This window comes from Rissa tridactyla, chromosome 7 (assembly GCF_028500815.1).
Source record: "Rissa tridactyla isolate bRisTri1 chromosome 7, bRisTri1.patW.cur.20221130, whole genome shotgun sequence".
Taxonomy (NCBI): Eukaryota; Metazoa; Chordata; class Aves; order Charadriiformes; family Laridae; genus Rissa; species Rissa tridactyla.
The window spans coordinates 51,880,270-51,902,574 of NC_071472.1; the positions used below are offsets into that span (position 1 = coordinate 51,880,270).

Below are 22,305 nucleotides of genomic sequence, written 5' to 3' on the forward strand. Positions count from 1 at the left end.
GCCAGTAATAAACAAGAAAGAATTTATTCCTTTTTCTTGGGCCTGCATCCAACATGCTGCACAGGCTTTGTGCAACTTCTGTGCCTGAGAGTGATTTTACCGACTAAAAGCCCTCTCCACCGCTGCAAATGGAAAAAACATCAGCAGATGTGCTAGAGATCTAAAAGATGTATGCAAAGCTGGCCTCCAGGTCAGAGATTGTTTTACCTTTGCTAATGGAACCTAAAACCAGGCCACAATTTTACCAGCTTCTGGAAACAAATACCACTTGATTTCATGGCTAACAGTGTGCTGGAATATTATTATCAGCTCTTTCCGGTTAGTCAATAAAAATGAAAGCAGACCTGTTGATAGAAAAATATTTTATAATAACATAAAAGGGAAAAATAACATAACAAATTCAGTTTTTTTCAAAACTTTTACTCTAGTCCATGCTTTCTCTGTAATTCCTATATATTCCAATAGTTCCCTAAACACAGCATGGAATAGATGCATGGAGGGAGATAGAAATTAATCCATCTCTGTAATTAAGATCTCAGAACAGCTTTCTCACTACAAAAATGAGTCAGCCCTGATATTGCTGATGTGCAAGATAGAAATACACTTCCATATTTCCGTTGAAATACAGGCTTCTAAGTAATGAAATTGTATCTAGATAACATTAAACTATCTTACTTGCTTCCCAATCTCATTTGAGTGAAAAAGGTGCACTTCCATTTTGTTTTAGACAGATAAAGTATAAATGTTTTCACCTTAAAATAAAGAGTGGGACAAGAAATAAATTTTAAAAGCATAACACAGGGGACAAAAACTTGGAAATTTTAAGAGAATTCACATGAACAATACTTAACATTAAAACCAGATTAGATTCTAGCCTAGCAGATGCCATATTAAAACTTAATTTGACACAATACATGAAGGGCAGAATCAGAAACACCTTTGGTTCAAATACACTAAAATAGCTATGCACTGTATTACAAGAACAAATTATTTTTGTGGACTATCTCTCAAAATGCTAATTGTGTTTCAGCTTAAAAGTGAAATCAAACCTGAAATAAATGAGAACTGGGCTTTTGTAACTCTGAGTTTGCCAGCTCCTCCAGTTTATCACAAATTCTGACCATTTCAGAGGTCCTGATCCACTCTACCACCCAAAACCCAAATGTAAAATAATTATGTATGCCAAATAAGGAAAATAGTCACCTCCCACCCTATAAATTTATTTTCCACTTGGATATAAGCACTGCATTCCAGACATCTCCAAACATGGTATTGGCTTAGCAATGACTTTGATCTTAGTCCATGGCACCTGACCTTGGTAGCCACAGAAAAATTTCTCCGTGTTTTATTTTGATTGTTTTGTTTACGTTCAAGCCAAGGTTGTACTCCGTCTTTTACAGAGACAGCATGCAACATGTGAAAACTGGCATTCATTCTGTGCGAGAGCCACCGAACTCCCCAAACAAGGTTGACATCCTGGTCTGCTGCCTATATGTATGTATATTGTGAGACAGCTTAAGGACAAGAAGCCTCTAATGCAAGCATCAGACTAAGTTACAGACAGCTACTCATCTCTCCTAGTCCTTCCTAGCAGGAAAATGAGCCTCGCATGAAGTATCATTTTATGCAGAAAGTTAATGGATCTTTCCTAGTCACTCAGTCAAATTTAATGTGATAATTACTTCTCATTTCACAAATGGAAAAGACAGAGCAATGAAATGTGTACACCCAGACGCAGAATTGGACATTAAATGCAAGCTTTTATTTTCCACTGTAATAAGTGAGATGGCATGTTGAATACAAGTCCAGAAAAAGTGAAGGAGGTGAAAGGAAAAAAATGTACAGCCAGAAAAAAAAAAAGAAAAAAAGGAGCTCCATCTCAGGCCATTCCAAACAATGACTTTATTTTCTGTGGAACATCACCATGGCAGCCCCCACAGCAGCATCAACATCCTTCCCATAAACCACAGGGAATGGAAAAATCCTTTCCACTTCCTGCCTCAGCACCTCATTCCTGGCAAGGGCACTCCCGCTCCCCAGAATCCTCCTCACTCCCGTCTCCATCAGGCGCTGCACAGGTAACATGGAACAGAGATTTTCAACGATGCCACGGCACAGAGCTCTGGTTACGTGACCCAGGGAGAGGTCAGAGACAGCAATATTGCTCACTGACGCCAACTGCTCGGGAATGTGTCTCTCTCCAAATATGGTTGGGTGGACTGAGAGTTTGCTGTCGTTTTGGGCCAAGGCTGCTTTGATTATCTTTGTATAGATGGCAGACTCCTGAACCTGAAGTCCTGCGGATGGGAAATACCATGTTACTAATCTGAAGGGGTCTGGTGTATCTTACGCGTGGAGACTTAAAATGGAAGCTCATCCACCTGTTCAGCAAAATATTCTATCTTTTTTCCTGTCCCAAAGGGAATTGCTTTTCCAGGATTATGAAACGTAGTTCTCCCATCCAATTGTATCTAGTATCTGTGATACTAGAAATCTTTTTCTGGTTACAGAAACCACCTTTTCTGACAATACTGCTATTCCTCTTTGCTTATACTGTGCTAAGTTACACCAACCAGCATCTTTAAAGGCACTAATGGCATGGCAGACTTCGGCTTCAGTGGTTGGACTGTGTGTGAATACAGACTTCACCTCAAGTACTCACTGAAAGAACAATTTCAGAGCTTACTTCTGGATTGCAAAACCCAAGAGATCATTAAAAAAACCTGTGAAGACCATGTTTAAAGCACTTAGAAGATATTACATGAGTTTGAGTCTTAAAATCCATTAGAGTGCTGCAAAATATGCAGCAAAAGGCAACTGATCTAATCAAGGGACTCTTTTGGACTGCAGTCATACAAAATTAGAGGCTATCCTCAAATTTGCTGACCTTTCCTTTTGAAAAACAACTTGCAAAAAAATAATTCTCTTGTGTTCTTGAAACAAAAGAAAACCCAAAACCTAGAGGCAATGTGAACGTGGAGTCCAAGCATGACTGTCTCAGCATGTTCATAGGCTTCTGCAGGAAATTCCAGAGATCTAGGAAGCGTGACCCAAGAGCTACATCCTTGTTCTTTATACGGCATGACAAAACAGGTCTAGACTTGTTCCTTTGCCTTTACTTCCTTTCACCTTGATGATCCAACCTCAATTTTAAACTTTTAACTATCCTTGAAATATCTTACCTAGCTCTTCTGTCCACCGTGCCACCATGTCCACAAATGTTGCTAGCACATTGCCTCCATTAAGTGATGCTGCCACTGCCAAGTAGTCACCATTGAAGTAGGGAAAATAAGTAACAGCTGAGGAAGGATCTGGTGTCTCTGGAGGCTGGAAACCCGGGGGCACTGAGATAGTCAGCTGAGCAGAGGTACTGATATTAAGAACTAGAATACAAAAGAAAAAAAATTAAAAAAGAAAAACAAAAAAATCAGGGTTTTTCTAGGCGACCCTGAAGGAGGACAATGAGAAAACCAAATAAGATACCAAAATGATCATACCTGCATCAGTCCTCTCAGTCAGACAGGAATAAACAGAGCATTGGAAATCTCCCAGAGCAACTCCTACTATTGCTCCTTTGGGTATGCCATGCCATGCACAGATTGTCCTGCCTGCAGTACTGCCAGGGTCTCCCACCTCTGGAAGCAAGTGAACAGGAAAGCCGGATTTTTTCAATCTGCAATTAGAGCAATATTATTGCAGGAAAGCAGTATGAGAGTGTGCAGCATGACTACAAAGACCCTGTGAAGTCACAGATGAACCTGGCCATACATTCATGGCTGATGGATTTATGGATGCTTTCACCTATTTAGAAAGCTTTGTCTTGGACAGGGGCAGCATTCCAGTTCAACAGGGTGGGTAAACTAGAATATTCTAGAAGAATAAATAGCTTTCCCTTACACGCAATCTGATTACCCAAGATTATACAGCAGTACATGTTCAGCAAGTTTAACCTACTGATGTCATATCGACAAGCAGTTCCAGGGTAAAGGGACAAAAACCAGCAAAAAAATGCAACTTCTAAGTGTCAAAAAACTTTAAGCTGTCATGCAGTTAGTGGTTCAAACCAAATCACAAAGAGCTAAGTCCAACAAACTCCTTACACAATCAAACTGCAAGATACATGACATTCCTACAGCAACAACACAGATTAGTAAAAGTTCCGTAGGCTAAATGCAAGTTTCTGACACTCTTTCATACCTTCACAAGCAGATCTTTTCACCTTGGAGTCCTGGCCTAACCTAAGCCCTGAAATATGTAAGGCCTTAGCACTCAGTCCTGAAAGAGCAAATCATTAAAATAAATAAGTAAATAAATAAACTGATTCCCTATAAGATTTCCTGTAGCCTAATAACTCTTACATATTATCACAAGTAAGGCTTAGTAGTTATGAAGGAGCTCAGCTGAAACAACTTGAGAGTAATAACTGTCTTTTACCATCACAGAGGTAACACTTTGGCTACAGCACGCACTTGTCCATCCCATCTCACCACAGAAAGCGAGAGAACAGTTTGGTATACGAGGCCTCAGTGATGAGTCTCTCAGCTCTGCTGTCTTAGGTATTTCTAAAAATACTGTGCCAGATTGTATATAATTTAAACGTATATACCTTACAAACTAGAGCGAACTCTCAATAGCTCTTCAGTACAGGCCACACCACAACACATTAGGAGTAACTTTCTATCACTTTTTATCTGTAGCAAATTCATACTTGGAGCCCAAGAGGTGTTCACACTGCCTGACACAAGCAATGCACAAAACCCACTGAATGACCTTAGCACTTACATGTCAGTGTTCCAGCTTTTGTTCCTGGAATTAAAATATCCCCAGCTGGCAGCATTCTGGACGGACATGAGAGGCTTCTTCAGGTCACACAACATGGCAACCACATAGTCATGGATAGTGCCAGCTGCATCATAAGACTTCAGAAAATCTGGACTTTTAAACAAAACATATTAAAAACAAAAAGAGTAAATCGAGAGCTAATAAGTTTTTCCCCATTTATTGAACCTGAACTCATTGCAGAAGACGACATCAGCTCTTTGACAAACATAGCACACTGCAAGTGAAACTGAAGAGCAAATCTTGCTGATGCCAAATCATAAGTGAAAAATTATACCCTCTGCAAACATGCCACAACAAAGCAGACAATTCGTAACACTTCATAACGATCTCAGTGTCGAAGGAAGGAAGGAACTGAAATTAATTTAGGGACTATTTGTTTTAGCATCTGGCAGCAAGCAGATGCTTATACTTTTCAAAATCTGCACTAGACAAATACAGCGTTCAAACTGCATTAGCAGAGCTCCTCTGAGTGACAGGATAGACTAAACTTATTCTATGATACTTTAAGACTTCTGTTACTATATGGTCAAAAGCCTTTCTTTTTATTAAAGTATTTTTATGAGGTCAGAGACACTTGTGTGCTCAGTTGCATACAGCTTATATTGAATACTGCCATTTTAAATATTCTTTGACTACTTAATTAATATTAGGATTACAGATGAACACAGCCCCTCAGCCTGTAGTGGTATTCACATGTTACAGGAATACAAATTGTCACATAAACTCAAGATGAGAAACTACCAGTGAAACAGCCTGATACAGACACCCTTTAGAGAAACAATATACCTCTTCTTTAAATACCAGTAGACTGTGGCACATCCAAATCCTGTAGCCAAGCTTATATGTGACTGTGGCAAAGGAAGAGAAGAGAGGAAGGTGGGACTGCAGCGGCCGTCTTGCCAAGTAATCAGATGACTGACCTCCTCCGGCTCAAAGGCAGGGCCTGTACCACACTCTGTCCACTTGCAACCTGAAACACACAGTATCTGAGAAGTCCAGTGATTCCCTGTAGTGTAGTCTGCCTGGCATTCTTCATTTCTGGACACTCTTGATAATTTGTCAAATATATTGGAAAAAGAGCAGAAACAGAGCCGGTAGCGATTGTAATTGAATTAATTAGTCATATTTTTCTGCTCCAGATAACGTCATAATGCCAGTCATCCTTTGCTAAAACAGAGAATGGTATCCAATGCCTTCCTTCTCTGTAAGCGCTCCTAGTGCCTAGAGGAACAAGTAACTTGCACCTTGAGATATTAATGATACAACTTAAATAACAGGTGACCCACAAAAAAAAAAAAAAAAAATCACAGTAGTTCTATGGGAGGTAATAAGCTGATATGACGGCTCTCACATATAAACTTTAACTAGGATCTACCACATCATGACCTAGAGCATGCTGTATTAGTAATGAACTGCCCATGATGGATAGCACATAGTTTATTCACCTTTTGAGCCAAAGCAACAAGAAACTTGGATCTGCATGTGTCAAGCAAGGGACTGCAAAGGACTAAAGAGTATCCCTCCCCCGTGCTACGCAACAAAGCTTCACCAAAGGTAAAATAGGGTTTAACTCAGTTTTCAGTTTAACCAGTCAAGCACGTTCCTTTTGAACACAGAACACTCTATCTTTGATGACACCTTCACATTCTTTCAGCTGAAAGTGAAGGCCTCAGCTAAATTACAGCAGCTTCTTAGAGCTGCAGGGAGCCCTCTCAGCAATGTCTGCTATTGCTCCAGTCCAGTACGCTGCTTCCTGCCCTGACACGCTGCCCACAAGCAGTCCTGCAAAGGCAGCACACGGCCCTGTCGGAGCAGCAGACTAAGCAGGGGCTGAGCTCAAGCACTGGCACGTGATGTTTGCTAGCACGCTCCACGGCACAGCTTCGGCCTCTGGCACCTATTGCTCGGCTAGGCAACGCCTGGCCACGACACGGGGATGCACACTGTCTCCAGCTGGCTCTGTAACTGAGGCAACCTTCTGGTTTTTGGCTGGGGATAGGAGCAGAGTTTCATGCTGTGCTGTGCCACTTGTCCTACAGGTCAGAGAAGAGACCCAGCTGCCCAACTGACCAGCACAAATATGGATAAAAGAATCTTTCTTGCACTGGATACAGGGATTTGAAGTTGCACTCGCACCATAAAAAGCAGCCGTGAAAGCTAGGAAGTACTATGTGAAACATGCAAAGTAAATACATACTTTCTTGTTCCCTTAATTCCCTGTTCTATCAAGTCTGTTTGAGCTGAATTTCCATTTGGTTTGCTTTTCTAGTTTTAAATGGATTCTAAGAAATATTATTAACCATAAATCTAACCCTAAAGGATGCTATTAAAAATGTAATTTGTGTCCCAAAGTGCACAGATTCACTTAGTCTACTCAAAACAAATGAGAGCAAACACACTCTTCCACTTGACAGAAATGAAACAAAAGTGGCATGTGGCTTTACGAAATAAAATATTAACCAATATGACATAAGAATCTATGTCTACCATGAACTCATGAGGCTTTGTTATGCAGCCCTTGGGACATCTGCAAAGCAAGCAACAGCTCCTTCAGTCCATCAGCCTTTGGATTTCTTTCTTTCTAATCATTTTAGTATTTAATGTAAAATTACAGACAGTTATGAATAGCATAGTGTCTCTTAAAGCAATTAAGATCCTGACAACTTTTGACAGGCAGTGACCATCACTTTTGGGAAATCTGTTCTGTGGTTTACAATAAATCTTTGCCTAATCTGCATAACCCCTATTATTATAAGGCTTGTATAATTGCTCAGATGTGCACATCATAAGGTAAAGACGACATGGAACCATATTCTGAAATCTGAGCCTCGGACTTCAGCAGATTTACAGGAAGTTAGCCAAGAAGATAATCCATCCCTATCTCACTGAGCTGGCAACCCAAGGTCTGAATTTTTCAAATATCCTCACTGTCACAAAGATTATTTGAGTGTTTGCACAACCAAGCCCCATGTGACTACCTCACTGTGGTTGATTTTGTTTCTGAGGTCTTGGCCCTTTAGTCTACAAGCAGATGAGTGTTCAGAATCACGACCATAATTCTTTTTCAGCTCCTAACGCAAGCATAAGCAGCAAGATGAATGCAACATGACAGTCTATGGCTGGAAAAAAAAAAGCCTTGAGATTTTTTTGGGGAGGGAAAAAAACCACAAAGACTGAAAACATCATTTACTGAACTTCAGTTTTTCTCCTGTACTTTCAAACAGCGTTTCAAAATAGCATACTGATATTCACTGTTAGATAACTACTGCTATGCGCATTTTCACATAAAGATCAAGCATAGTTTATTTTTCAAGGCATACACAGAACTGCTAATACTGCTACTGTAGAATCATTAGAAGGTATCTAGATACGGGGCAAGAGCTAGTTAAGTGTTCTATGAGGTGAATACTAGCCCCCCTCCCAAAAAAAAAAAAAAAAAAGTCATTCACGTGGTGTAGTAGTTCTTTCAACTGTCAGCAGATAGCATGTGATGGACAAACAATTAACAAGCCACAATATGTTATTCCTCCTTCATACTAATAACTGTGCTGTCTCTGCAGGGATCTCGTAAGACTAAATCCTTTGACTAATCTGTGTAAACAACATGGTTAAATATAGTCAGCAGCTGAAATTCCTGTAAATAAAGCAAAATTCCCACAGAAAATCTTCTGTTAATTCTGTTTTATAGAAGACCAAAGGGAACATGCAGCAGCCTCCTACAGATCACTTCAGTATTAAAAATTTATTTTCTGCATCATAATACTCTGAACAGGCATGCCAAATAGTTGATATTACCTTTATCTTTTTTCCAAAATACAATCCCGTGCATTTGTCCTGAAATGCCAATGTGACTGACTCTCTGAAGCTGCTGCTGAGGTAGAGCAGCAAGGCATTCATTCAATGCTCTTATTATTCTTCGGACATTCTGCTCCATTCCCTGCAATCATAAAGCATTATTCTGAGCATGAAACCATTAGGATTCACTCAGTTTATTTATTAAACAAGGCTTCTCTAGTCAGAAGTGAAGAACAGAATTCATTTAGCTTAATAGCATGTATTAAAATAACATCCAGTACTAAATAGAAAAAAAAATGCAAAAAACCCACAAAACCACCAAAACTAAAACCCAGTACTATCAGGTTGAGAATAAGATAACAGCCTCTTTAAACTGAAGGCCAAATAATTCTTAATTTCCTAAATTACCATACTTAAATATACCTTTTTAAAAAAATAATCCATTAACGCTCACTACATGCTTTCATTAGTTCACCTTATATATTGCTCTTCTTTTTCCTGACAAAAGAGGACTATCTGCACATTCTGACTGGCATGCAGTCTCCCTTAGACCTTCCTAAAGCCCCTCTGTATCTACTCACTGTTGATTGTAATGATGCTGATACCTCATTTCTGGATATTCTGTTCCTAGAACTACCCAGCAAACTGATCTGCTCAGCAAATTGACCAAACTGTGCCACAAGAGAACCTGTATTCCAGCTTTCACGCTTGAAGATTCAGAATACTTTGTGACAGACCAGTATGAAGTTTACAAGCACAAGTATTCAAATGTAGTCTACATGTAGACGGGAACTGTTCTGTGCATACATACTTTTGGCTGCATAAACATGACTGTAGGGAGGAGGGCTGGCCTGTTTGGTATCTTTGCTCAGAAATTAGCGCCCGGACTCACTACAATACTAGGCCAGAGGAATGCTGATACATATTTTTTTATTATTCTGATTCATCCTTTCTTAGTCTGACCGACACAATGAATGTAAAGATCTTTAACAGGAGTACATGTTCCTGGTTATTTCCACAGGGAATTTCCAGTGATGATTCCATTGCACATTAAAGTGCAAAATACCCTTCCAGTTGGCAAGTGGCTGCTGTTTCCTGACTGGAAGTGTCAAAAACAAGGTGATGGTTCATGAGAGAAGAGTTTTAGATCGTCTTATGCAACTTTCCAAAAGCTGTGTCTTCCTTAAAACAAACAGCTTTACTTGAGTTTCTTGAACCGTAAACTGAGGCCATTTTAATTGTACTTTCCAGAACACATCCAGAAACACACAGCAATCATCTCCATCATTCTAGGCACGAAAACAACCCAGGAGCTCCACATAATGTAGCAACAGAACCTGGCCGTGACAAAGCACGGCCGGTATCCTCAAATTGCCAGCAGTGCTATCTGCCACCCCTTACCTGTGGTCCAGCTTCCAGGCTACTGGTGTGCGCCTGCGTCTCCCTGGAGCAGCTCTCTGCCACCACCTGCCCTTGCTCTGCCCCTACTAGCAGGGCTGCCTTAACCGATGTCGTGCCCAGGTCTATGCCCAGCACGCAGGCAGGAGTAGGCCTGCCCGCCATGTTCACAGGGAGAAGGGGTCACTTTTACCTTCCCCAGCACACGCGGGTCTCTCTATGTGGTGGCTGGACCCACTCCCACCATGCTGAGCCCCACACTGCTCCTTACTGCCTCTGAGGGGGCACCTGACCCAAGAGCCTAAGGTGCTGAGGGCACAAGCCCGTGGGCTCCCACCCCAGCAGCGCGCGGGGACAAGCCCGGGAAAGCGGCCTGGACTTTGCCCTCTGGCTGAAGATGTCTCCCCTCAGCAGTGCCTGGCCACTATCCCTCCATCTTGAGTGTGACAAACCTTCCCTTCCCCCAGCCCTGCGCGGCTTTAAACGAAACTTCAACAAACAACCAAAAGCGAGGAGCCCTCCCTCCGCTCGCGGCTCTCCCTCCTCACAGACCGGCCGGCACCGGCCCAGCGCCCAACCCGCTCTGCCGCACCCAAGATGGCACCCGAGGGCGGCCGCACCGCGACGGGCGCTGGGCGGGGAGGCGGGAGGCGGCCGCCTCACGTGAGAAGCTGAAAAGGGAAGAGCCGGGGCTGTGCGGGACGGAGCGGCGGCGCTGGAAAGAGTTAGGTGGCTTCTCCTCGGCACTGCGTCCTCGGTATAAGCGTGTCCTAAAGGGTGGGATGGCCCCGCTCCGCCGGGCCGCCTGAGGGGAGGGCGGCGGGGACTACAACTCCCAGCGTGCACCGCAGCGCGCTGCCGGGGGCGGGGGGGGCTGGTGGAGGCGCGGAGGCTGCTGAGATTTGTAGTCCCGGGGGAGTGTGGGGGGGATATACCTCAGGAGTGGTAGCTCTGCACGGCGGGAACGGGATCAGTTATGAGGTAAAGATGTCCCCGGGCGAGTCTGGGCAGACAGAGGGACCGAAAGATGCTCCCTCGGGGGTGCTGAGGGTCCCTTAGCCGGGCCGGGCTGGTGGTCATGGTGCTGGGGAGGGAGACATTTGTAGGGAGCTGCCCGCTGAGGAGGTGGGCTGGTGTCCCCTGAAAACTTGTGGGTCCTGAGCAAAGGCTTCTCCCTACTTTTCCTGTAGTTCTTCCACCATGAGGATGCCATACCTGCTCCCCACTCTGCTGTACCTCTCGCTTGTGCTGCTGGGGCCTGGTGGTGAGTGTTTGGCCATCCCGGCTTGGGCCCAGAGGGCCCCCCAGGCAGGGTCCAGGTCTGAACTGGTAAGAGGTGGAAGAGGGCTGCTCCGCAATATCCACGTTGCGACTCTCTGGGGGGACCTGTGCCGTGGTTCCCCTTGGCTCTTCTTTCACATGTTACCGTTGATTTTGCGTGCTCATCTGCAGGTGGTGCTACACTGAGGCACTGACATGATGGAGCATTCGCCTTGTGCTCCAAACTCAATCTCTGCAGAAGCAGGTTAAATACTGTCTATGGTGCAGTCAGTGATGAACTGGGGAGCTCTCCTGCACTTAAATAACTTCTTAAGAACATTGTGTAATATGTGGCAACAAGAGAAAAAAAAGTGTGCAGGGCAACCTGTTTGTCTCTCCATTTCTGGTCGTATTTTTACATAGTTCTTTCTACTTTCTCTTGTGCCCTTTAAGCATACAGTGAATAGAATAGACTTGGATTCCAAATGTCAAAATTGTTGGCGCGTGACCAGCTTATGGTTTTGATATCAGTTGTGTTGGCACTTGGAGTCTTGGCCTCCCTTAAAGCATGATGTGGTACAACATAGCTGGATTGTTGTAAAGTGTACCCCTGAGCACTATAGTAAGGTGCTTGTGATTCCTGAAGTGCTAAGATGGTAAATGTACGTTCTCTTGAATATCTGGGTTCCCGGTTTGAATTTATGACCAAGAAGCAATTTTGAACTAAATTTTGGGCATTTATGACTCCTAAGTTACTAGGATCATATCAAGAAAAAGTGTGGGTTTGAAGTATCCCAGAGCCTTCTCTCAGCATGAACTTTTGTTGCACTTCAAACATTTAAATTGCTTCCTTGTAACATGCTCAAGTGACAGTTATTTACTTCTCCTTTTAAGTTGTTTGGTCGCCTTGAAATAAGCTATACTCCCTTTGCTGTTTATCACGTGTATTAATTTAATTAATCTGACACTGGAGGTTCCAATGGGCAAAATGCCTATATCACAAAAGAAAGTAGGTGGCTTTTCTGAAGCAGCTATTAATCATTCATAGTAATTGAGATTTGTGTGGGGTTTTTTGGTTGTTTTTTTTCCTCCCAGGTGGAGTCATTGTACTGTCTGTCCCTGAAGTGGTTTCATTAGAAAGTGGAAGTTCAGCAAACGTCACTATCTCGCTGAGGTAAAATCATGATTGCATCTTTACTTTCTCTTTGGAACGAGGGACAAGCAAGTGGGTAGGACTTGGCTATGTACTTAAGATTTTCCTGCAGACTCTGTTAACTGTTCATACAGAGCAAATCTCATTGATGTTACTGGACACTTGTAGACTATTACATCGCTAAGTACCAGTATGGACCAAGATAGTGCAGCACCCTCACAAACAGCCTTGTATGGTTGGCTTCTGACAATATCTCATGCCATTTGTATGGGAAGTTGAGCAGGAAAAAATGTTTTATACTGTCTGGCCTATATTAGCTTACTGAACTGTCGTCCATGAGTGAACATACAGTTCCTCCATTTCTAAAAACTGATGCTTAAGGGAAACTTCCATTTCCTGGAGTGATCACCAAGAAAAACTTTACTAAGCAAACAGAACTCACTATTTCTAGCAAAGAAATGCAGCTACTCTAGAGTGGGGGCTGATGCACCTTAGTCTCATTATTTAATACAGTGAACTCAGGCACCGGTCTGACTTGCTTGTTCTGCATTCACAGGGCTCCATTAAATGAGACACTGGTGATAACTCTTAATATTACACGCTCATCAAAACGCAGCACTATTGTTGAACTGCCTGATGAAGTAAGTGACAGAACAGACTTCTGACCTTATGCAAAAGCCTGCTGCTAGTAATGGTGCAACTCTCGTCTTTCTTCCCTCCGCTTTGCCTTGCAGGTACAATTGCCTGCAGGTCACACTAAAGCAGACTTCCAAGTGAAAGCAGATGATGTTGGACAAGTAACAGTTTATCTTTATACCATTAATTCCAACTTAACTGGGTGAGAAACTGGTTTTAGTTATCCTTACTATCCTACAGCTTCCTAAACTTTGGGGTAACTATTCTCTTCTTATAGTTAAATAGTTAATGAGACATGGTTGGTGTGTTGTTGGGAAGATGTGGTGACCCTCCAGCAATCCCCAAGGTATTCAGATAAATACAGGGTATGGACATAGAGTGATAGTCTTGGTATTTTAGATTTCATTACTAGATGACTGTAAGGTCTCATGGCTCCTTAGTCTGGTTTTAATAACCCCTCACAAAAGTATCAAAACTACATGTCAGATTTTCTGATCCAGGAAGCGTTTGGTTGTAAGTGTCCAGTGGGATACTATTTTTATTGTGCAGAACTTGTTTTGGAGTGCCAATAGCCTGATGCGCCTGTGTGCTCGTGTCGCTACCGTGAGATATAGGTGCTTTGCTTTCTAGTTAGGGGAGCCCTCTTTTCACAGCTGCCAGTCCTCCCTAATAGCAAAACAGTTGAGCAAGATAGAGAAAGCTGGATTGTATTTGCTTGTTGCCCAGATTCTACTGAGCAACAGGATACTCCTGTTTTACTTCCTTGTTTCGCTTCTGCTTTTAAGACTCAAAGCAAATGCAGAGGTAAGCCCATGAAATGCTCAACAGGACAGGCGTGATCATGAGGGTTTGCTGGCAGAGCGTGAAAAGTGAAACTGCTCTTGCATAACAAACATTGTGCTGAGAGAGTGGAAGCCATAGTCACAAGAGGACCTTTTTGAAGATTTCTATGGTAAAAGAACGGAAAGGAAAGGGTAGGTTGAGGGTAGGAGTGGGAAATGTCTTAAACATAACAAGGACACTAAAGAAAAGGGGAGCAACTCATCTTGAAACCAACTCTGAATCTTTATTGTCTTGTCTCAACACCTGGACTCTCTTTTTTCTCTCAAAGCAGAACAAGGCAAAATCTGCTGGAAAAAGTGTGAACAGACAAATTAACTAATTCTGTTTGCATTAACCATCAGACCTAGGATTCAATTTCACGTGATTCATAGCATCATAGTGAGATACGCTGATGAGGTGATTGGCTGGATCTACTTCCTCGCCTGGTCTGTCTCCTTTTATCCTCAACTCTTTGAGAACTGGCGACGGAAAAGGTAAAGAGACTTAAGATGTGTTTGCAAGTCACTTAACCACTTCTGCAAATCATATGCCTAGCTTCAGTTACATCTGTCTTGGTTATGGTGAATTATGCATGGAAAGACTGGGGGGGAAAAAAGCAAGGCAAAGACAGGGCCTGAATAAATGCAGCCCCCGTCAGCTTTTATGCATGCAGGTCAGAGGAAACTTAAGTGTATCCTATTGACACCTAATCCTATGGTTTGGTATCCAATACTAATTTGTGCTAGAGGAGACCTCCCCATTCCCTTTGGTGCCATATTATAAACAATCTGGCTGATGACCACCTTCAAAGATTACTTACCTTGTAAGCTGTTTATCAGACAGCTCCTTGCAATATTGTCGTTAGGCCAGCTTCCTTTAAGCTAAGTGGCTGTAAGTAGAAACATAAGTATATATGAAAACTAAAGTATTTGTTTTGGCAAAGATGCACTACTGCTGCTTCTGTGGATTCAGGCTGGAATGGTTTTATCAGACTAGCTGAGCTTGTGGGGCAGGGACGCAACCTTGTCAGTGAGAGCTGTTGTGAGTACCGGTGCATGGCATATGAGGGATACTTCACCTTGCTTCCTGATGAACTCACAGCACCATGTTGTCACAATGCCAGCAGCTTTGGCTTACATCAAAAAATTGCCTATAAATCAGTACATTCTAGGGTCAAGTTGTCTCTGGAACTACCTGTAATGCTCTGATATTTCTCATATTTTTTTTTCTCCCTTCTGTAGTGTTGTTGGACTAAGTTTTGACTTTATAGCACTAAACCTTACTGGCTTTATAGCATACAGTGTGTTTAATGTTGGACTCTTCTGGATTCCCTTGATTAAGGTAAGCATGATTATCTCTTAATATTTGCCAGGGAGTGGATATCTACAGAAGGTAGCATTTGGCTGGTTTTGATTTCTCTTACATTTAGGAGGAATTCTTAGTCAGTTATCCCAGTGGGGTGAACCCTGTGGCTATCAATGATGTTTTCTTCAGTCTCCACGCGGTAGCTCTAACTCTCCTCACCGTAATTCAGTGCTGCATCTACGAGGTAAGTCTCGATGCTGGGCTGACCTGTCAGCTCAGGCACAGCTCCCTCTGCCGGGCACCTCACCACTCCTTTTGGGCTCCAAAGTCCTCTTCATGGCACTTCCACTGGCCTTTCTAGAAGTCAGGCTTCACAGTGCAGCTGCCTGTATCTTTCCTGAGCTTGTAGCAGCTCCAGTAGGCTTGGCTATTTCAGCCTCACGGATGTCCTGAGCTTACAAGTAAACTGCTTAGGGAGTCAAAATAACTAAGGCAAACAGCCAAGTTCATAAAGTTCCCAAACAGATCTCTAGACAGCACATAGATTACAGCTCTGCACAGTACAAATACTAGTATGAGCTTTGCTGTTTCCTCACTACTTTGAGGATTCCTCGAGGATTCCTCAAGGATTCCCTGCAATCAAAACTTCCAGCTTTATTCAGCCTCTTCTAAAACAGCTGCAAAGGCCCTTTTGTAATTCTCACCACCTTTTCAGGTGAGACTGATTGTTATAATCAGGCAGTTCTTTATGTAATTCCCGTTGTAAAAGCCTCTGATCTGAACTGCCAATTTTCTCTAGATGGTAGCTGTTTCTCTCTTGGCGGGGTGGGGGGGCTTCCTTTGGTGATGCTGAACTTAAAGCTGGAACAGCCCATTTGTCACCACTGCCAGGTGCAATAGTCTTCTAGTGAAGAATTAGAAGGCAACCATGAATCTCTTACCATTATGGCATTAGCAGCCTTGCATATACGGGAACTCTTGATATCATCAGACTGAACTTGGATTTGTTACAAATGTGACACTGATAATAGGCATTGTATTCAAGAACACTGCTACAATATTGTTTCCTGCTTGTTCATGGAAAATAGTGTTTCAAATGATTGATGCTGATATCGCATATCAGCTGGTTGCTGTAGCACTTGTTTAATCTTAAAACTCCCTTGTGGTATGAGCCTAACTGGTACAACAACAGGTTTGGACTGTAACCTTGCATAGTCCTGAGCACATGCTGTATCTTCCAGTGTGTCACCTAGATGGGTCTGAGTGTATCTGCATTTCCATTCCAGAGAGCCGGTCAGAAAGTATCCAAAGTTGTAGTTGGACTACTGGCACTTGCATGGATCTTCACATTTACAACACTGTTTCTTGCTGCAGCTGAGGAAATGACGTGGCTACAGTTCTTATTCTGCTTCTCTTACATTAAGTTAGCAGTCACACTGATAAAATATTTTCCACAGGTAAATCTGAACTTTTCTGCTTTTATACTATATTCCTGTCACCCTAACCTGTAGTGTACGCTCTTGAAAGTCTGACTAGACTAAACCAGCCATAATCATTTATGAAGTCTTTGAGTGGCAAAAACAGTATAGTTATACAGAAGGCTTCTTAAATCTGAATCACATAAATGTTTGTACATGACATGACAAACTTTTTACACTCTCAGGCATACATGAATTTCCGTCGGAAGAGTACTGAGGGATGGAGTATTGGAAATGTGTTACTAGACTTCACTGGTGGAAGCTTCAGCCTTCTCCAGATGTTTTTGCAGTCGTACAACAATGGTAAGGCTGGAATTGAGGTAGTGCAGCCTTTCGTAATGGGGTGGGAGAATCCTGCTACAAAGCAGATATGAACCGGTAGGTTACCTTGGGAGAATGACACTTGTGCGATAGTATGGGTAGCTGTTCTTAAACTAAGAATAAAGAATCTGCTCATAGTCCTTCAAGACAGAAAATGAAGTAACTGTTCCTGTGGCTTCTTAAGAATAGCTATTAATTAGCTTTGAATAAGATGTCCATTAGAGTCAGACTTCAGGTGTGTCTAAGCAGTCCAGGTAGTAACCATGACCTTCTCTAATATGTATGGCAAGACCTTGTAGTCTTAAGACAAGACTACACTTGAGGAGTTAGTCTTAACTCTCTAATCTTGTGTTTGACAGATCAGTGGAAGTTAATCTTTGGAGATCCAACCAAGTTTGGCCTGGGTGTCTTCTCCATCATCTTTGATATTGTTTTTATGGTCCAGCACTACTGCCTTTATAGGAGACAAGGGTATGAACCTTGTGAATAACATCACTTGTGAAGACAAAAACTTTAAATTGAACTTCCCCTATCCTGGCTGAGGGCTTTCAAGATGCCTACTGCAGTTACCAGAAATACTGATTACAATCTCTGTTTATATTTTGATCCTCTCTGGTATGGAAGACAAGCTGTTGCCTTATCAAATCCTGATTGCCAGGTGCCTTAAAGGACAGCAGGCTCTCTAGCCCCCACTTGCAAATGGAAGACTCGTGCCCACTGAAGCTGCAAAGACAGCTTAGTGTGAGCTGGCCAAGCAACATGGGCCTTTCTTTCCATTAACACCAGGAAAGAGAAAGACCAGAGTGGTGTCTTTCTGATTGGAAGTGAAGCACAAAGAGTAGAGTTCTGGCTTCCAAAAATCCAAGATTATGTTTAAGCAACCACTTAATGTAATGACTGAGGAGAGACTGTGGATCAAAGTGCTGCTGCTGGCTCATCACAGACAGATCACAGTAGAACACCACTCAGGTTGGTTGTTAACAGCTGTAGTGGTACATGAAAGAATAACGAGGTTGGTAGCAAATACAGGAACCTGAATTCTTTCTTACAAAAAAAAAAATACTGAGAAGAAATAGAAACTCTATTCTTATTTCACTGAAAGCTCTTTCAAAGGTGCAAGACAAGTGCTCAGACTTATCTGAATACTTACAGTGCACTAACTTCACTTTGCTCAGTTCTACTGACATGCCTTGGTTACTAAACTGTGGATGGTAAAGATTAAAGATTTATCAGATTTTTAAGTGGATCATGTTAACAGCCCGATGATTACAGTTTAAGCATACGGTTTTGTTCCTGGGCTACCTGTGGTGTGTTCTAGGAAGAGATCAATGTCTTGAGTTACTTGAAAATAAGCATTATACCCTTTAAAAGAAACAGAAGGGAATTCATACATTTGTACTTGAACAGTACACGTATGCTCAAAAGCTACTCTGTCTTATTAGGTGTCAACCTAAGGAAAAGTAGAACCCCTTCTCCCCCTGCTACAGAGCCGGTGAGGTTTGACAGCTCACTAACACTGCACATACCCACCACTGAAACCAGAACTCACTAACCACTAAACATTGCGTCGATGTAGCCCACAATCCAGTTCAAACCAGAAAAGAGGTATCAGCTGGAGGCATTCGAGTGAGGTGGCATTCTTAAATGTAAGGAGGAACAGCTCAGGAAATCCAACTTTGTTTTATTGTGTGTAAAATCAAGTGAAATAGCAGTACAAATAGCAGTGTATCTTTATAGTAACAAAAATAACTTCAACTTGAAAGCCTTAAAATTTACCACTGAATTCTTAAGTTACAAAAGTCAAAAGCAGTATTGTAGTAATTCCGTAGATATAAAAATGGTAAATAGGCATCCACTGGTGCGTACAGAACAGTCTGAGATGCATTAATCACAACATACGTACATGGCACAGCAGTAACGTACTGAATAAGTTAGTCTGCCACCTCCTCATGTTCTATTTACAACAGCTTACCTGAAGACTGTTTAAGGAAAGTATAGATATGTATAAATCAACCGAAGGGGATTAAGAACTCCAGGTTTTTTGGATAATTGTAAAGCTAGCTGGTTAACAAGCCACTAGGATGCTAGATAATTAACTTAGTGTTGCAGCAAGAATCTTAAGTCCTGTGGCATGTTGATTTAAACAACTTAGTATCTTACCAGAAGTTTATATTTGGTCAAGAGGCACTTTTGGAAATTACTGGCATATTCATCCATCCAATAAATTGGTGATTTAAGCAAAGTCTTCTAGAAGACAGACCAAAATCCACCCCTCCCATTTCAAGTCTGATAGAAGTGGAATGAAGAACTGAAGACTCTACAGATACGAGCAGCTCTTTTGGTAAGTTCAGCAACAATGTTTTCTTTCCTGCTCCACATTCCTTTAATTTAAATATGATTCATTTGATGTTAGAAATTACTTGGGAACAAGGAGAATTAAGGTCTTACTCTGATAGTGAAATTTAACTGCAGTGTCTATGAACTCTGCAGGTATTGATCTAATTAGTTGTTACTTGGTTGTTTCTTATTTTGCCTCTTGTCTGAAGAGACTGCTTTGCACAGGGAATCTTTGCAGTAAACCGTAATGCCCCAAACCCTTCAGCATACTCTGTGTAGCTAGCGCACAACGTGGGATTAGTACAGTGCTCCTCCCCACAGCAGCAAGCAACTCTTATTTCTGGTACTTTAATTTGACAGCATGGGAGGACAGACAGTTCTCTTCTAAAAGGTTAAGCACAGCAAAGCCTCTTATCTTCCATAGCAGAAACAACATTTCCTCTTAAAATGGGAAGCTTTTGTGCTACAAAAGAATCCTGTCAAAGTTAAGGCTTTGCCAGTTGCTTCCTTAGATAACTAGGATTTGTCCTGTCCTCCTGAAAGCTGTGACTATAATAAAGTCTTACCATGTACCTGCAGGGAAGACTTTAGAGAAGCCCTCTGCTGAGGGGACTAGAGTTTTACTACTGCCAGTTACACCACGGAAAGGAAAGAAAAAAAAAAAAGTGTTTACCACAGTTAGGAACATGCACTCCTTCCAGACAACCTGCTCAGGTCTAGCATTTGCTTCCTTACTTGATATCAGTTTATGTATCCCCCCCCAACCCTTCTCCAACTTGATGATTGATTAGGACATCATGGACTGTTGCACAGCCTTCTGCAGAGATTGCCTGGTCACCAGCAGCCGCACCACTTCTTCGTTCCTTTTTGTCAGCCTCTTCCTAGCTTGGTCATGGGTCACCATTGTCATATCCCAGCCATTCACCTAGGGGAAAAAAACAAAAAATGAGGCAAATGCACGGACTCACAGCTGTCCTGTAACTGTTCTGTCAGAACTAGGTAGTAGATATGCTTATGACACAGCTCATGTTTTGTTTATAAGCCCCCCAAACTGTCCTGGAAAGTACCCAGAAGACAGTATTTTCCACAGCAGAACCTTCTCTGTAGTGTACACCTAGTACTGTGTTAGTAATTGTCTTATATTGGTGTTTACCTGCATGATCTTATCTCCAATCTGAAGTCCTGCAACTTCTGCTGGGCCTCCTTCTGTCACCCTTGTTACATAGATACCCTGGGGAAAAAAGTTAAGTCTTCATTTACTAAATAAGGGAGCATTAAATACACATGGGCTATCCTACTGACAGAGCAAAAATAACTTGTAGTATACTACAGAATTCTAGTTAAAGACAGGTTTATGCATGTTAGAAAATAGAAAAGGGGGAGAGCTAACTTAAAGCAAGCTTAGTAACATGGTACTAATGGTAATAGTGAACAGTAACATGGACACTGAGTAACTTTGGTAGCCAACTCTGTGAGAGGACAGAATGCAGACAGGAGTGAGCGGAGCTTGCTGGGCGGGCTCAGCTTTTTGCAGGGACTCGCTATAGAAAACAAAGGGCGTCTGACCTTGTCGGTCTTGTCTTCAGAGAAAGGATTCTGAGCAGGATCCTGATCAATGCCACCTCCAATGCTGAATCCCAGAATCAGATTGTCACCTTGCCGAAGCTTATGTATTTCAATTCTTTGCTGAAAAGAGAAAAAGATAAAATAGCTGAGTATTGGTATCGATGGAAGAAATCCCAAGTGCGTCCCAGTTAGATTGTCTCTCAGGGAAGCTTTAAGTCTGCTGGAGGAGGCTGCATCCCAGCCTGGGCAGAGCAAGAGCCATCTGTCACCCCTGCGCAGATTGCAGGTAGAGCTCTACACCCCGCGGCAGCACACAGCTATCATGTGGTGCTGGCTGTTGGTGACACACAGCCGTGGTGTTAACAATCGGCTGCGACCTGATCCAGCCCTGCCACAAGACCGCAGGACAGGAAACCATCTGTGAGCTCACCCATGGTACAGCCAAGCTCCTTAATTATTCAGTGCTTTACCACTGCCTAGAGATACAAGGAGAAACCAGGGAAAACAGAGCAGGTCTCTTTAAACATGAGTCATGTCTTGATAAGGAGCAGTCACTCCGAACAACTCATCTTGCTCTGCATCCACATGCCTGGGTTCCTGCCTAGCCCTGTCAGGGGAAAGAACAGCCTATTATTAGGCCAGTTCTTTAAGATAAGTTATCAACGCACTCTTGTAATCCAGAGGCAGGTTCCTTACTGTCTGATGAGCACAGATATCTAATGAGCTTTACGCATTATCTAAGTACGGTACAAATGCCACTCTTGAGCCAAGATAAATAGGCACAGCCTTAACCGAGGCAGCAATTGCTGAAAACGTTCTTCAGCCTCACCTGGTGTTAGGTGTCCCTGCTCATCGAGGGGCCTGGGCTGGATGGCCTTTAGAGGTCCCTCACACCCCAAACCATTCTGTGATTCGTCTCGGACACCCTGTCAGACCCCGAGTTCCCCCACGCCGCCGGACAGCCCGCCCGCGGCCGGGTCAACGCTCCCACCACCCGAAACACGGCTAAATTCAGTGCTATAACCAGCGGCACAAACAGCCGCGACCCCTGCGTGCGCTCTCTGTTGATTAAAGCAATTAAAAGCCCTACTAAGCAGGTGCTTAACCCGCCCGTGTCCCTCGGCTGCGCCTGTTCCTTCAGACCGGCGGAGCCTCCCCCCGGCTGCAGGCCGAGCCCGCCGCAGGCACTGACAGCCCCCGTGACAGAGCCCCTCCGCCCGCCGACAGCCTGCAGCGGCCCCAGCCCAGCCCAGCCCAGCCGTCGCCGTCCCCGTCTCACCACCACGGCGGTAACCGGCTGTCCCGGCACGTACGCCATGGCCCCGCCGCCGCCGCCGCCCGAACAAAAGCCCCTCGCCCGGACCCGCCCACCCGCCGCCGCCAGCCAATCGG

The 22,305-nt window shown here is 43.1% G+C and overlaps 3 protein-coding genes across 7 annotated transcripts; 1 reads left to right on the forward strand and 2 right to left on the reverse strand.

Moving 5' to 3' along the window:
* Positions 1–23: 23 nt before the first annotated feature.
* On the reverse strand, positions 24–10,633 carry SHPK (sedoheptulokinase). Of its 2 annotated transcripts, none has more exons than XM_054207865.1 (7): positions 10,039–10,633; positions 8,638–8,779; positions 5,629–5,812; positions 4,783–4,935; positions 3,498–3,673; positions 3,183–3,383; positions 24–344 (listed from the first exon to the last, which is right to left on the reverse strand). In XM_054207865.1, exons 1-7 carry the CDS (start codon positions 10,198–10,200, stop codon positions 223–225), a joined length of 1,140 nt encoding a protein of 379 aa, XP_054063840.1. In that variant the 5' UTR covers positions 10,201–10,633; the 3' UTR covers positions 24–222. The 2 variants fall into 2 exon arrangements, with proteins under 2 accessions (XP_054063840.1, XP_054063839.1); XM_054207864.1 differs by lacking the exon at positions 24–344 and adding an exon at positions 362–2,297 and having other exon boundaries at positions 10,039–10,627.
* On the forward strand, positions 10,629–18,251 carry CTNS (cystinosin, lysosomal cystine transporter). Of its 4 annotated transcripts, none has more exons than XM_054207868.1 (11): positions 10,629–10,764; positions 11,226–11,299; positions 12,391–12,469; positions 13,005–13,089; positions 13,183–13,286; positions 14,269–14,400; positions 15,148–15,247; positions 15,336–15,455; positions 16,498–16,668; positions 16,875–16,992; positions 17,370–18,251. In XM_054207868.1, the coding sequence occupies exons 2-11, from the start codon at positions 11,236–11,238 to the stop codon at positions 17,498–17,500; spliced, it is 1,104 nt and encodes a 367-aa protein (XP_054063843.1). In that variant the 5' UTR covers positions 10,629–10,764; positions 11,226–11,235; the 3' UTR covers positions 17,501–18,251. The 4 variants fall into 4 exon arrangements, with proteins under 4 accessions (XP_054063843.1, XP_054063842.1, XP_054063844.1 ...); XM_054207867.1 differs by having other exon boundaries at positions 10,633–10,759; XM_054207869.1 differs by having other exon boundaries at positions 10,706–10,792.
* Positions 18,252–18,671: 420 nt separating this feature from the next.
* On the reverse strand, positions 18,672–22,291 carry TAX1BP3 (Tax1 binding protein 3). Its single transcript, XM_054207875.1, has 4 exons — positions 22,193–22,291; positions 20,914–21,033; positions 20,501–20,578; positions 18,672–20,272 (listed from the first exon to the last, which is right to left on the reverse strand). Exons 1-4 carry the CDS (start codon positions 22,229–22,231, stop codon positions 20,135–20,137), a joined length of 375 nt encoding a protein of 124 aa, XP_054063850.1. The 5' UTR covers positions 22,232–22,291; the 3' UTR covers positions 18,672–20,134.
* Positions 22,292–22,305: the final 14 nt, after the last annotated feature.